The 15,919-nt window shown below is 34.2% G+C and overlaps 1 protein-coding gene across 1 annotated transcript; it reads right to left on the bottom strand.

Annotated features, from left to right (window-relative positions):
- LOC112420788 (uncharacterized) lies at positions 1–3,666 on the bottom strand. The gene is made up of 6 exons (XM_024780480.1): positions 2,569–3,666; positions 2,306–2,389; positions 980–1,984; positions 657–752; positions 368–566; positions 1–311 (listed from the first exon to the last, which is right to left on the bottom strand). Exons 1-6 carry the CDS (start codon positions 3,664–3,666, stop codon positions 1–3), a joined length of 2,793 nt encoding a protein of 930 aa, XP_024636248.1.
- Positions 3,667–15,919: the final 12,253 nt, after the last annotated feature.

Below are 15,919 nucleotides of genomic sequence, written 5' to 3'. Positions count from 1 at the left end.
CTAATTCCTTGGGAAAAAAGTTCCAGCTGCGTCGTTCTTGAGAAGACTCATAATATCATCCGGAGGATAAGGATGGATGAGGAGGTCCACATTCGATAAAGATCCAAGCTTGACCATAAAATCTGCACATTGGTTTCCTTCCCGAAGGGTGTGACAAACAATAATATTGTTTTGCTCTAGTAAGTCTTTTATGTCTTGAATCAACACAACATGAACATGGTATTTCATAGGAGGACCTTTTATGAGATTTATACCATGTAAGGAATCAGAGTAGCAAACAATCGCATCAATGTTCATCCTGGCAAGAGGCCCTGGTAAATGGCAAGTAACTCAACTTGGAGAATATCAGAGGAATTATGAATATAACCTGAAAATCCTGAAAGGTAAAAACTAGCATAATTCCTTAAGACACCACCAAAGCCAGCTCTAATAGGGGAACCAAGGCAACTACCATCAACATTAAGGATGACACTAGAGAAGTTATTATTGTTCCACTTAATGAATCTGATGTCCAAAGTATCATTTGATATTGGTTTGAAGCAAATTTTGAAGTTCTCAACCATGCTCTGAATGTTGAAAGAGAGATGATGAGTGGACTAAGTTTCATTACTAAGACACATGTTATTTCGGTGACGCCAATCCCAACAAAGACAAGCCGCAAACAAAAAACACTGAGGACCCATCAAACCATCTTTAAGCCAATCATGATCGATCAAGTTAGAGAAGAAATCTGGGTCGTTAAATCCTGAATGCTGCCAAATGTTTGTTGAGTAATGACAATCACGCACACAATGAAGAAAAGTCTCAACATGAAGATTACACCTTGAACAAGTAGCAGTCGGAGCAATGTTTCTATGATTAAGTAAGGAGAGGGTGGGCACAAAATTGTGGCAAGCCAACCAAACTAAAAATTTGATTTTTCTGGGAGCTTTAATTTCCAAATCCAAGACCAAGAGAGGGTAGAATTAGAAAGAGTTACCGGTTGCATTCGGAATAGCAGCCAAAGATACCCACTTTTAGTAGCGTAGTTACCATTTTTGTTGTTTGTCCAAATGAAAGCGTCTTCAAGGGAAGCATTGGATTTAAAGTGGGTGTTATTGATGGTTTCGGACACTATGGGAGGAAGTTGAGTGTAGAGAATCTGAGTGTGAGGGCTAGTGGAGGAGATGACGTCTTTAACCGTTAACTGAATGTCATGAATGTCAATATAGGGTACAAGAGGCCCTAAGTAACCAAAGGAGCTCCAAGGGCAAGACCAAAAGGAAGAACTACCGGATCCTGCGCGCCAAAAGAAACCATCTTTAATAATATCTTTAGCTTTGATGATAGAGGACCAGGTGGCTGAGGCACTATTGTGGGTAGTAGCAAGGAGGATGCGCGGACCGGAAACATATCTGTCAGATAGGAGATTAACCCAAAGCTTATTTGAAGATTGGACCAATTCCCAAACAAGCTTTCCAAGAAGACTAATGTTAGCTTCCCTAGCTGGTCTGATACCAAGTCCTCCTAGGTGCTTAGGACGAGTAATTTTGTTCCAACCAACCAGATGAATACCTTTGTTATTAGAGTCTCTCCAAATAAAGTTTCTAGTTGTTTGGTCAATAGAGTCACATATATTCTGAGGGAGCCAGGTTATCTGCATATAGTAAGATGGAATAGCTGAGAGAACAGATGATGCTAGAGTTAACCTGCCAGGCTTATTAAGCAATTTGTTTTTCCAATAAGCAAGTCTAGTTTGCATTTTTTCAATGATATACAAGAAATCACTTTGCTTGGCCCGCCTTTTGAGAATAGGAAAACTCAAATACTTGTCAAGAGAGGTAGTGCTCCTAATACCCGAGATAGAAGTGAGCCTATTGATCTTAGTTTGAGGAGTACCTGCTGAATAATCAGCTCTAGACTTTGACAAATTAATTTTCAAACCGGATGCTAGACCGAAGGGATCAAACAAGTCAGAAATGAATCTAAGTTGAGAATTTTTTGCCTAAGTGAAGAGGAGGACATCATCAGCAAAGAGTAAATCAGATATTTGAGGCCCATTATTAGAAATGTGGATTGGTTCCCAAGCTCCTTATTGGACATCATTGTTGATGGAAATGGAAAGTTTTTCCATACAGATGATGAAAAGGTAAGGCGAGGGAGGATCTCCTTGTCTGAGGCCATGGGAAGGCTTAAAAGGATGCATCTTGTTCCCATTCCAAAGAATAGAGAGAGTGGAAGAGGTGACACAATGCATGATAAGCTTAATTGTAATATCTGGAAAGCCAAAATCTTGAAGGCATGATTGAAGGAAGGTCCAGCTTACATTATCAAAGGCTTTCTCAAAGTCAAGCTTAAATGCCACCTGCCCCTTTTTCTTCTTTGATCTCCTCATATGGTGAATGATTTCCTGCAAAACAACAGCATTATCAGAAGTACCTCTACCTGGCAGGAAACTGCTCTGGTAGGGGCCAATGATAGTATCTAGGATAGGCCTGAGGCGAAGGACAAGAACTTTGGTGATGATCTTGTGAACATGTTGCAAAGGCTAATAGGTCTAAAATCTTTGTAGGTGGAAGGAGGATCAACCTTAAGGATGAGAGCTATTAGAGTGTCAGAGAGAGCAGGGTCAAAATAACATGTTTCGAAGGCTGTTTTGACCAATTGGAAAATGTCTTCACCCACTATATGCCAATATTGTTTGAAGAAAATGCATTGAAAACCATCTGGGCCAGAGGATTTGTAAAGTTTCATAGAGTTCAGAGCTGCGGTTACCTCTGCCTTAGTGATTGGGTTGGTTAAAGAAGTTATATCTTGAACATCAATGGTTGGGTGGGTACCTTCTAGGGTAAGGTTGTTGTTATTGTGTTGGTTGCTGCAAAAAAGGTTTTTGAAGAATCGTTGAGCCTCTTCTTGGAGAGTTGAGCTATCAGTGGACCAGATAACATTTGGGAGCTGAAGCCTATGAATTTTGTTTCTTTTTCTTCTGATGATGGTTTGGGCATGAAAGAAAGCATTGTTCTTGTCCCCAAATTTAACCCATTGCTCCCTAGATTTTTGATACCGGTGCATTTCTTCTTGGAAGAGGATGTCGTTATACTCCCTTTGAAGATCTTTTTCTAAAAGGGCATGATAAATGGAATCAACACGGTTAAAGTATTGCTGAACACCTTTGAGCCTTTTCTCAACTTGACGCTTTCTTTTAAAAATGTTGCCGAAAACCTCTTGATTGAAAATGATAGAACTCTCCCTGACATTTTTTAAGGCTGTAGTAGGATTGTGGTTAGAAGAGTTCCAGGCTGTAGTAACAAGATCATAATAATCCTCATGATCAATCCAAGCTGCCTCAAAACGGAAAGGACGGGGCCCTATAGCTAAGGGAAGACCACCAAAGCGGAGAAGGATAGGATTATGGTCAGAGTGGAGTCTGCATAAGATCTCAATGAAGGCCTCGGGGAAAGCAAGACGCCAACTCATATTAGAAATGGCTTTGTCAAGCTTTTTTGAGAGGATACGACGACCATTGTTGTTACGGTGCCAAGTGTAGCGACCAGTACCAGTGGTTGTAAGGTCAAGCAGATTACAATTATCCAGGAAGTTGGCAAAGATGGTGGCTCTAGAGTGATTAAAAATACCTCCACGTTGATCACTAGGAAGGAGGGTTTCGTTAAAATCACCAATGAGCATCCAAGGGCCGGTAATGGTATTATTGAGATTAATGAGATAGTTCCAAAGGTTGGTGCGTAAGGTCGGGTTAGGGCTAGCATAGATTCAAGTGCAAGTTGAGGAAGCATCCCCAAAATTAACTTTAAAGGTAATGGAATATTGGTTAGAGTCAATGATATTTGTAGTGATGGGGACAATGGAGTGACGGAGAAGCCAAATACCACCAGAGTGGCCATTGGCTTCAATGATGTGAACAGGGATGTAGCTATTATTCGACCAAAAAGTGGACAATCTAGCATAAGGGATATGTGTTTCAAGGATAGCATAAGGGATATGTGTTTCAAGTGTCAAGGAATGCACCTCATTATTTTGACACTTGAATACCATCATTCAAGATGTTGATAGAATATTAGAGTCCTGTTGTTTAGGAAGTTTGAATTTACCCCATTAAAGGGTAAGATAATTGTTGCAGTTGGAAGGTACATTCCGGAATGTAATGTAATGATAAGAACTTGTATTACTGAGAAACAACTATTTAAGACCAAAAAATGTTTGTTTTTCAGCTCTGACCACCGACCAAGGTACATGAGTTAACTCGCGCATAGATCAGTGGTGTGTGACTTAAGTCACACATATATTATAAGGTGCGCTAGTTAAGTCACACTGTGTGACTTAACTAGCGCAAGTGTATATTTGGAACAGAGGTCTATTAGAGGTTGTAATTCATCTGTTCAACTGCTAATTCAGTCAACATTGCATCCCATTACAATGTCGGATGCTACAATTCGATGGACGACACCTAAACCAAAATTTGTGAATACCTCTAACGATGAAGGTAAGTAAATTGGGGTGGCTGCAGTTATTCTTGACTGTCACATTAGCTTGTTGGTGCTTGCTAGTATTGTTGTAGTCTTTTGTGGCGGAAGGATTGGCCTTGCTCAAGGGAATTGAAATTGAATACAAAGGATATCTCTATTATAAAATAAGATGAGAAAGCACAATTTAACTCAAAGTGGTGTGAAAACTGTGAGCCTCAAACATAATATTTATAGCCAACATGTATGAAGGAATCACAATAATTATTCCCTTGATTTGTGTATGTAGTAATTAAAAATAAAATTGTACATTAAATTTTACAAAAAAAAATTATGATTAAAATTAGAAAAAAAAATTAATGTATCATATTAAAATTGTTTTAATCCATATATCATGACATAATAATTTTTTTTAAAGGATCATGACCAAATCTTTTTTTTTACGAAAAATAATTTGTTTAGTTGTAATATTCGTATCATTTTCTAATATTAAAATTTTAATAGACACTACGACCAAACATGTTATATTTATATTTTTTTGAAAGAACCAAACATGCTATATTACATCATGATGAAGTCATTTTTTAATATTAACAAAATAAATTTTAAAATTGTATCATATTACATTTGTTTTAATGAATAATTCTTTGACCAAATAATATCAATAAATTACTAATCAATTTGGAGTAGCTATTGCCTTTTTTGTTTCATATCATATTAATAGTACTTTTGAATATCATTGCATCAATTTCCATATAAGAATATAAGAATAGAAGAGTGCCACATGTTGAGACTTGCTTGAAATCCTAAATTATTGAAGAAGAGTGACACATGTCAATATCAAAAGAAGGGAAAATAAAATAGGTCCTAAATTTATATTATATAGATAGATATAGATAAGAAGGGATAGGTACCCGAATAGACTATTGAGAAATATCACCTGGGGGATAAATTGGAACCTGAAAAGGTGAAACATTGAAATAAATTATATATACAATGTTATAATAATATTTTGTATTAAAAAAATATTATTAAATTTATACATTGCCTCACATGGTAACAAAAATTGACTACAAAAATATTATTAATGTTTGATTTTTAATTTGATATGAAATATTACTATATTAGAATTAGAATTGAATTTGAATTTGAAAAACTTCCTTTTATTCATAAACATTAAATAGAAACTTGTGAGGATGAATGTGGTGAGAGCATTTTGTGAGGATCAATATGGTGAGAGTATTTGTTAAAAAGAAAGTGACACATGTCAACACCAAGAGAAAGCAAATGAAAGAGGTCCCAAATTTATAAAATATAAATTAGCCAATCAAAATGAATCATGACTCATTTATTTTTCATTAGCCAATCAAAATTGATCATGACATGATTTTTCCCCTATATATACACAACTTGGTTTTCATTATTTTCATACCTCTTCCTCCCTAAAAACAGAAGACATAAAAAGGCATTTTCTGTATTCTAAAAAGCATGGAATTTTAATCACTTGATGGATTAAGAGGTTGATTTACTTTTTCATTTGAATCTAATCGCTAATGCTACTTTCTTCCGGTAGATTTTCAGATATCCAAAAGGGATGAGTCGCTAACTTAGTCATTCTAAGAGAAGAATCTAGATAATTTTTTTTATTACAATGAGCCATTATTATGTCTATTTTATTGCAATCAGCCACTCCGTTATATCTATGCATTCTATTATATTAATGAGGATTATGTAATTTTTTTGTTATGATTATGCCTATATGCATTCGAATGGAATAAAATGGCGTAAATTATATTGATGAGATTAGTTAATGTAGCTCAGTTCTCATTTTCCTGCTTTTTTTTTTGGTCAGGACATTTTCTTGCTTTTTACTACATCAAGGGTATAACTTATATTTAAATATGATTGGTATTCCATTTCGCTATTCTTGATTCCAGAGTTTACAAGTTTATGTTTAAATTTTCTTTTTATAAAAGTTTATGTTTAACTGTATAAAGGTACACACTTTTTGACCCCAAAAAAAAGATGGCACGCACTTCTTGATTAGAAAATTCATATTTAATAATATTAAATTTGAAGAAAAAGAAAAAAATTCAACAAATTTTAATTTCGAAGACTTTTCCATTTATATGAAGATTATAACTCATAATTAAAGAAATTGTTTTGAATCCCCTTAAATTTATTGAATCAGAATAAACTCAAATAATTTTCTTATAAATGTTAATGAATTTGATTAAATTTAAATAATTCTATTGAGATTTTAATTTCTATTGATTAGACTGCGCTATTTTTTGTACATTTTGAGGTAATGTACATGAGGCTTTTGCAAATGAGGATAATATGCCACTAATGGTGAAAAATAAAATATCATTGATGATAATAATAATTTTTTTAATTATTGCAACAATGATGCCTATTATTTTGGTGTAATAATATTAACATGATAATTAAGGTTTGTTTAAAAGAGGATTATTGTTTGTATAATGTTACCTTAAAAAGGTCTAAGGCGTAAATTTACTATTTTCAATGAAAAGAAACACAATTTTATAATAATAAAAAATGTTGAATAAAAAATAAAAACTTACTTCCCTAAAAAAACAAAAATTTACCAAAAATGGGAACCATCACATTTGGATTGAATCCATGTGAGACGAACCAAAATATAAGTTTTTTTAGTTGTTTTTCTTTAAAAAATTGGTATATTCAAATTTCGCTATGGTAAACAAATAAAAAAATAGCTTCATTTTTTTCAATTAAATATCTAGATTACTAGATTAAATGAGGAAAGTGTCTAAAGGATTTAAAAAAAAAATTCGGTATCCGAGTCAACGATCGATTAATCCTGATAACCATTCTCATATCTATTAGAGGGGGCCATTTAAAGGCAACCATTAAAGTCTAATTCACCTCATAAAAAAAGTTTACACATGTGATCTATTTGACAAGGAAATGTGTCTATGTATGCATGCATTAATATTTTTATTAATTACCTTATTTATAAGTGGAGAGTTGTAAAAGTCTTATAATGACAAAACTAATTGAAATTTTGATCACTTATTAATCATGTTTCAAAGGCAACCATCAAATTATCATCATTGTTTGATTTCTCAACAATCAAATGGAGTCATGTACTCTTTATCTTATTTTTCCACTAATTAGAGTAACTAAATCATCATAAATTTCAATCATACACGTATTTGTTAACAAGTAAGCCAAATATATATATTTTTTGGTTCAACAAATATAACATCCTAACAAGCAAAATCTTAAATGTTTTTCCTCTCAACTTTCAACTAGCATGTTGACGTGCATATTTCCTTGAGCTTTAATTATCATTTTTTTAGTTTCTCAAATCTGAAACGTACCATTGATGTCATTGCAAGGACCGTTGAATTGCTTCTAAAATGCAAGTACCATTTATATGATATAACATAGTGAGTATGAGTATATGTCATTGCAAGGACCTTTAAATTGCTTCTAAAACTGAATTAATTCAAATTATTTCTGATCAATTTGTTTTGATAAAAAAAATCGGATCCTAAAAATATGTCAGGTTATATAGTTGATCTAATTATAATGTTATGAACAATCTGATTTTATATTTCTACAAAAGATACATAATCGTGTTAGCATTTAATGTAATATCAATTGTTTAATTCAATGTATTTATTGGTTTCCTTTGATTGTGTTTTTTTCCATGATAGAGGTTTTTGGTACAAATTCGGATGAAGAAAAAAAAATTAATTTTGTTTTGAGAAAAAAAAAAAAATCTAACAACTAATTACTATAATTTGCCATTAAAAAATCTTTTGTTTAATAGGATATCTTTTTTCATAATTAAATACATTAAATATATAACTTTTAACCTACGATGATCAATAAAAGCATATGTCTTTCATTTTAAATAGTATTCTAGACATTTTTCAATTAAAAATAGAAAAAAAAATGATATTTTAAGGATCTTTTCGAACAAGTTTTCTTATGATAAAAATTTATGGAGAAAAAAAAAACTAGGAGACGTAAACCTAATCTGATAAAAAATTAGGGACATAAATCGAATCCAAGAAAAGAGCTAACATGAACTAAGTTGTATAATCACATTAGGTCAAGAACAACCACATTATTCTGATTGAAACTACATCTTCGTCCAAATCCTTAAGACATTAGATATATTGATCATCTCACTTATATGTTTCTCTTCATCTACTGATGCATTCAATATGAAACTTTAACTCACACACGACACATTAATATCACTCTCTTTAGTGTGATTTAATGGAGGTTTACGTTCATTTTTTTTTGGTAGATAGATGAAATGGCAAAGCCATTATAAACTCACACACACAAGTGGAGGTACCGGGGTTCGAACGCCGGTCATGGCATCCGGCCTAACAATTTTGGCATTTTGTCAGTTGAGCTAGGACTTCTGGATTACGTTCATTTCTTTCATGAGAAAAGAGAAACTAAATTAGGAAATGAAAGAAGATAAAAAAGAATTTGAATATGAGAGAAATGATAGTGAATATCTCCACAATCAAAATATTTAATAAGATTTAATTATTTTTACTGAGAATAGCTAAAATTTATTAATTTTATTAATTTGACATGATAACAAGGAATATTGGATTCAATACATGTATTATATGATTTGAATAGTTTTTCAATATAATCTTAAATTCAATTGAATTTTTTTAAAGAAAGTTTTGACATTGCTGAAATTGACTGAGTTGAAAATTAAATCTTGATAATTTTAAATTAAATATGAGGTTAATTAACATTGTTGCAATTGATATATCACATGTGAATTATTTTTTTATTGCCTATAAGTTAGATAAAATTGATGATTAATTGCATGAGATATCCCTAAACAAAACAAAAAAAAATATATCGAAAATTGAAGATGAACTCTCAAGTCTTTCTATGTTATACTACCTCATTTGGTCCTTATTATAAAATAAATTTCAAGAATTGAAGAAGAACTTATCTCAAAAAAAAAAAATGTTGAAGATTAACTCTTTCTATTTATACTTCATTCACATACTGCTACCCTTGGGAGCTCGCTGATTTCGTCAACGTATGCCGACTTCCTCATTCTGGAACTCTTCTTATCCGATAACTCTCAACTTGCGTTCTAGGATATAGTCCCATCATAATCTCATCTCAACTACGGCTCTTATAGAAACCTTAAGCCAACTCAGCTACCTCCATACTCTTCGCCTTCATGTATACGAGATACCTTTGACAATTCCTCCAACATTGTCGGAATACTCCATCTTACTCTTAACAATACTCGTGCTTCCGAGGAAACAAACTTCTACTTCTTAGTTTACCGGCCACCTTCTGGCACGATTAGACTCCTACCTTCACTTACTCCGAGTTCATCTCCATCACATACTTCGTTCCTCCTAGGTCCGATTCAGCTCTCAGGCATCCATCCTAATCGTCGAATGTTAAATTGAGTTGATCAGGCTCAGTTAACAACTACAATTAGAACATCTACCTGGAACCCAATGGTCCCACTACCTTAGTTGAAACTTAATGACCCATGGCACGATCTGAATCGACCTGCTCTGATACCAAATGTAACACCCATACTAAACGTATCTAGAAAGTTTAGCATGTGCGTTATCTTTAGGATACATTAAAATTTACAACTTAAATACTTCGAATGAATATTTTATACAACAAAGTGCGTTCGTACAAACATCCATACACTACTACGAGCCCATGATATATATAAACTACATCTTTGAAATCCAAGTATCCTGCAGCGGGTACGAACGAACTCTTGCTGATTATCCATCCGGCTACAAGCGTGCTACATCCTTCTCACCAATCTACTGATCTGAAACAAGTAAGGATTGGGATGAGACATAATGTCTCAGTGAGTTCTACCTAATTCCTAGGCTATAGGTAACCTCGGGGAAAACCTAGGGTCACCACGTGTCTACAACTCAACCTGTCGATTGAGTATACGTATGTGGGCTTAACTTCCTAGACGGTTGTGCTTTCTAGATCCGTCATAGGGTGGGTTCTTCTTACTTGTTTCACTAATCTAATTTTACATGTCATGGCGGTAAAGGGGAACCTAGCACCGCTATGTCGAGATACGGTAGTCGCATCAAGACCTAAACATAAGTCTTTCATGACATGATTCCTAAACCGGACGATCGGGGAGAACTAAGATCGTCTTCGGTATCACTTCTTATTCTTGGCTTGATGCTTAAACAAATATCTAACTTGTTCTACTTCATAAGCTTACTCTTAACTTAGAGCATATCATGAACATATACATAAATTTATACATTCTTATATTAGATGTTAGCGTGTAACAAACAATTATCTGGGTTGCTTTTACGGAGTGCATCGGGTGGAGTAACCCCGAATACATTCCCTTACTTACCGATGAATTCTTAGCTAAGGTGCATCGGACTCCTCTTAATGCCGTGCAGGCCTACCTTGCGGAGCGTATCCTGTTCCCCTTGGAGAACCTCTCGTATCCCCCTTGGCGTGGATAACGGAAAGACACGACACTCTCTTCATGGTCTTGACCATGTAACTTAACTTGTTTTATACTTAGATACTTAATCTCACTTACTTACTTAATCTTACTCAAACATAATGGGAACTATGCCTAATACTTCACAACTTAACTTACTTAGGGTTCTTACTTAACTTTCTAGTTTTCTCGACGATCTATGTCGAGACTCTATGCTTATTCCCATTCTAGTTTATCGTTACCCGAATATCTCACTAGAACTCTCTTGAGCCATTCTTGCCATTTATGCTAAGATTGCCATGATTTCCATTTAAAGAATCATTTGATGTTATGTGCATTGCTTAGATGTTGTTTGATGGTTATAAAGTTATAAAACATTGTAAGGAAGCCTTGGATTACACTACCGACCCGTGTACATGCCCATAAGTTACTTAAAAAGGGGACAAAGGCAGAGCCATTTCGCTAATAGCTCAAAAAGGGCGCTAATGGCTAAGTTTTCTGGGCAGGTTCTGTCAATTTCGCTATTAGCGAAATTATTTCGCTAATAGCGACTTTCTTCGGGTCTGTAGTGCAGATTTTGCAATTTTGACCTAAAACTCAAACAAATTGATCCAGAAATGCATCATACACTTATAGCAACTTATATAGACTTTAGAAAACATCTTGCATGGCAATTTTAACATAAACTTAACATCAATTGGCATTTGGGTACTAAACTATAACTTTCTAACTTAGTGTAAAATCATGATATCTCACTAGAATTACACAACCCAAAGGTGGTAAACTATCTAAAGAACTCACCAATGATTCCTGCATAAGCACAATCCAAGATTCCAACTTCTATCTTCTTCCAACCAAACCCTAGCTTCAAGTTCCTCAATTTCCATTCCAATGCAATACCCATCCAATTCTTGTTGCTCTCTTGCTTGCTAAGACACCATAATTCATGCTTGATCACTAATTTCATGTATTTGAAAGCTTTGATGGCTTAGAGAGGGAGAGATGGGGCGATTTTCTAGAGAGAAGGAGGAGAAAACTCTTTTCTTTGGAGTTTAGAGAGAGAAAGCTTGAAGACTCATGAGATAATTAGCCCTAACATCCTTTATATACCCTCTTGATGCAATTACCAAAATGCCCTTCGTCTTAAACGCGTTTAGTCTGACACTGATACTTAATCCATCTTAACTGATATCGTTTGATAAACATTCTCCGTCGTACTTTCCTTCCTTGAACGTTTGCCTTCTAACATGTCTGACTGGTAATATCCCACTGATCGTCGAGCGGGATATTACATTATACCCCCCTTAAAAGAAATTTCGTACTCGAAATTTAGAGATCACTTAACAATTACCGAGTCTGATTGTAACGCCCTCTTTGAATTATTTGTTTTATTTAATTATTTAATTGAGTGTAGAATTTATTAAGAAGAGTTTAGAATATATTTATATGATTATGTGACTTATTAAGTGGCTTATTATATTATTTAATAGAATAAGATTAGAAAATAAAATAATATTGAGTTTAGGGGTTGTTATGAGATTTTAGAGAGTTTTGGGGAAGAAAGAGAAATAAGATAAAATAGAAAAAAAAGATTATAAATAGGAAAGACCTAGTTTAGAAAAACATAACGTACGATCAATTTTGAAGAAAAGAGAGAAAAAGCCAAGAGAAGGGAGAAGACCTAGAGGGGCTGCGATTTCATCTTATATGGTAAGGGTGAGACTAACATTCAATCTTATTAAGTATGTAATTCTGATGATTAAATTTAACAAGGGTGGGATTGGTTTTGGAGGATTTGAGAATTAGGGTTAAAGTGAAGAATTTATGAAAAATTGTTAGATTGATGTAGAAAGAGTAGATAATCTGATGAATTAAAGTAATAGGTGGTGTTCATGTTGTAGAATAATCATAGGTTAAATTCCTAATCAGTTTTTGAGTTTGGATTGATGAAAATTGGGATTTTCGCTTGAAGAGTCGGTGTCTAAATGTTTTTGCAAATGAGTGATTATGTGAGGTTTTGGAAACCGATTTTTGGGTGGTTGAAACTGAAATTTTTCTGTAGATTGTGATAGAGCTATGTGTCAGGAGCGCGTAGGCGAAAACGGCATCGAAAACGGGTTAACGGTTTGATTTTTAGGCGCGAAAACGTGAAGGGTGAAAATCTGATGCTGTCGAAATCATGAGGCGATTTCGACAGAAAATCTGTAATTTTAGTATGTCTGATGCTGTCGAGATCATGAGGCGATTCTAGTGATCATGAGGCGATTCTAGTGATCATGAGGCGATTTTGACAGAAAAATCTGTAATTTTAGTATGTCTGATGTTGTCTTACCAGAAACCTTAAAAATGCAATTTTCTTCACTCCAAATGTTTCCAGACTTCTTCTTAAGTGTAGGAACTTTATCCTAATCATCTAGAGATATTTTTAGGAAGGAGATAACCTTGTATAAAGGGTCTATTGAGTTCATAAGTTGGTCTTTGGGGTAGGAATGGTAGTTGTTTACAATATTAATGATAATCTGTGAAGCTGTTTTAAGATGTGTTGATGTTGATTATGATGTCATACTTATTACTTGAATTATGAATCTATATTTGAGATGTTGTTGACTTGCATTTGATATTATTATGTCATGTTGTTTTTGTATACTGCCGTGTTGCTGTTGTTATTTAACTAAGCTGCATGAGTCGGTCTAAGTTGATTAAGATGATGAAGTTCCAAATTATTGGATTATACAAGAGTTTGTCAATTTAAGATGTTTAAGAGGTCGAGTCCATGCATTAGCATTTTAAAGTTGAGGGCTTGATGCCCTGGGAGCCTATTTACGCTCAAATAAAGTTGAGGGCTTGATGCCCTGGGAGCCTATTTACGCTCTACTACGTTGGGGGCTTGATGCCCTGGATTGGTACCACATGCATATAAGAGGTCTAAGTTGCATAGTCTTAGAGTCGCATTTGTCGAGTCAAAGATGTTTATGTTGATAAGCTGTGAAGTTGTAATTGTTTATACAAACTATGAATGAAGTGTTAAATGATATATTATTATCTATAATGAATGTTAAGATGATTTGATGTTGATTAAATATAATTGTTGAATTATATGCTTAATATTATTGTTTTGTGAAATCTCACCCCTTCTGCTTGGAAATGTCGCTCTTCGTATGAGTAACTTGCAGGTGATCGAGTTTAAGTTGCTGTTAGATTGCTGTCGTGAGTGTATTAGCTCTCTCGTGTGTCTTAGGTGCTCTGATACGTAATGGGATGAGAACTTTGTTATTGCTTTTCTATTCCTTTACCTATTGTTTATGTTTTAATAAGGCCTGCGTGCCAAAGACTTATCTATGTTAATGAATTTAAGCCGCTGCAAAGTTTGAAATAATATGTTGATGATTTTTGGAAAGATAATTAGTTAATTATCTCATTTATTATATTTTGGAAGTGTAGCATTCCGTTATATGTTGTTTACTCTGATAAATATTTATGAAATTTTTAAGTTGGGAAAACGGGGTGTTACACTAATAGGTAACATCTTGGAGTAGCCCTCATATCATCCGAATGATCTTCTTGAAGTCTAGTTTTAACTTGAGATATCGTGGTCGAAACTTGTCCTTGTCGTGTGTCGAACTAGTCACTTCGGATCCGTAGCCTACCCGCTTGACAGTAACTAATCACAACACTAACTTATAATTAACTAGAACACTCAGGATTTGCCTTCCTACTGGGGTCCTAACGGAATCCAGGTTTACCCTGCAGTGCTTACTTGTATCCAAAGTATCTTACTATCCATACGCATACTCATTATACTCCTGCAATAACAATGTATTTCTAACTGATAGCTTGTTAATCCAACACTCCAGTATACAAAGAGGTTCACATAACTTGTACTCAATTCTCTTACGTATCATTGTTAATGAAAGATGTTCATATGTCTCATGCATTTGACTTGAAAAGCTTGGTTGTGACGCCCTTTATGCTATTGGAGATCGAGGGTTTCTCTTATGTCAATTCGCAATGAACAAGTGGTTTCGGGTGGTATGTAAAACCCTAAAGCAAGATAATAGTGAAACTTGGTGTGCTAATTTCGCCAGAATTTCGCTGATAGCGAAATGGCTCTGTCTTGGCCAGCACAGTTTCGCTATTAGCTAACTATTTCTGAAAAATTTCGTTGATAGCGAATTTCTTCATACCAAAAATACAAAATTGACATTTTCTTTCATATTTCTCCTCAATCTCTAACAACCTAAGGCATCAAGATCATTTAGAAATCATTTAACTCAAAATGGCTTGTATGGTCATAGGAACATCATTCAAGTAACAATTCATACGAAGGAGCTCTAACATGCGTACATTTACTTAATGTTCTTCAAGGTCCTTACTTTCATGTTACTTACTAGGATACATAACCTTCTTTGCCGAACCTTTGAAGCATTTCCCTTCTGATTATATCGCTTGTCGAACGTTTATCCGAAATTCTTGTCTTTTGGTTCATATACTTCTCCAGTGTCATACTTTGTTAGATAATAACAATACTTGTTCTGACATCTTACTTCAAGAAATTTTCTAAACATTTGTATACGGGTACTTGGAACGAACAATGCATAACTTCTTAAAAGAACATTGCGAAACCGAACCTATAACGGTACTATATAACCATAGGACGAGTTACTATATTTTCAAAAAGTTGTACTACTCGTCCTCAAGCTCGTCAATGACGAGTTGGCTCTAATCTGCAGGTCTTAAGTGGGCTTATCCGCTTACGACGTGTTTCATCGGTTTCAGGAATGTAAAATATCATGTTTTTAAAGAAAACTTCGTTTCCAAGTCCCCTACTACATATCTTAACTTTAAGAATTGCAATATCATGGTTTGACGTTTTTATAGTAAGTATCGTTATCATTCGACAAGCATGACACGAGATATATGAATCTCCTCATGTACAAATTGATACCTGTATCTACCTTCC

This window comes from Medicago truncatula, chromosome 4 (genome assembly GCF_003473485.1).
Source record: "Medicago truncatula cultivar Jemalong A17 chromosome 4, MtrunA17r5.0-ANR, whole genome shotgun sequence".
NCBI classification, from domain to species: domain Eukaryota; kingdom Viridiplantae; phylum Streptophyta; class Magnoliopsida; order Fabales; family Fabaceae; genus Medicago; species Medicago truncatula.
This window is presented reverse-complemented; position numbering and strand designations above follow the sequence as displayed.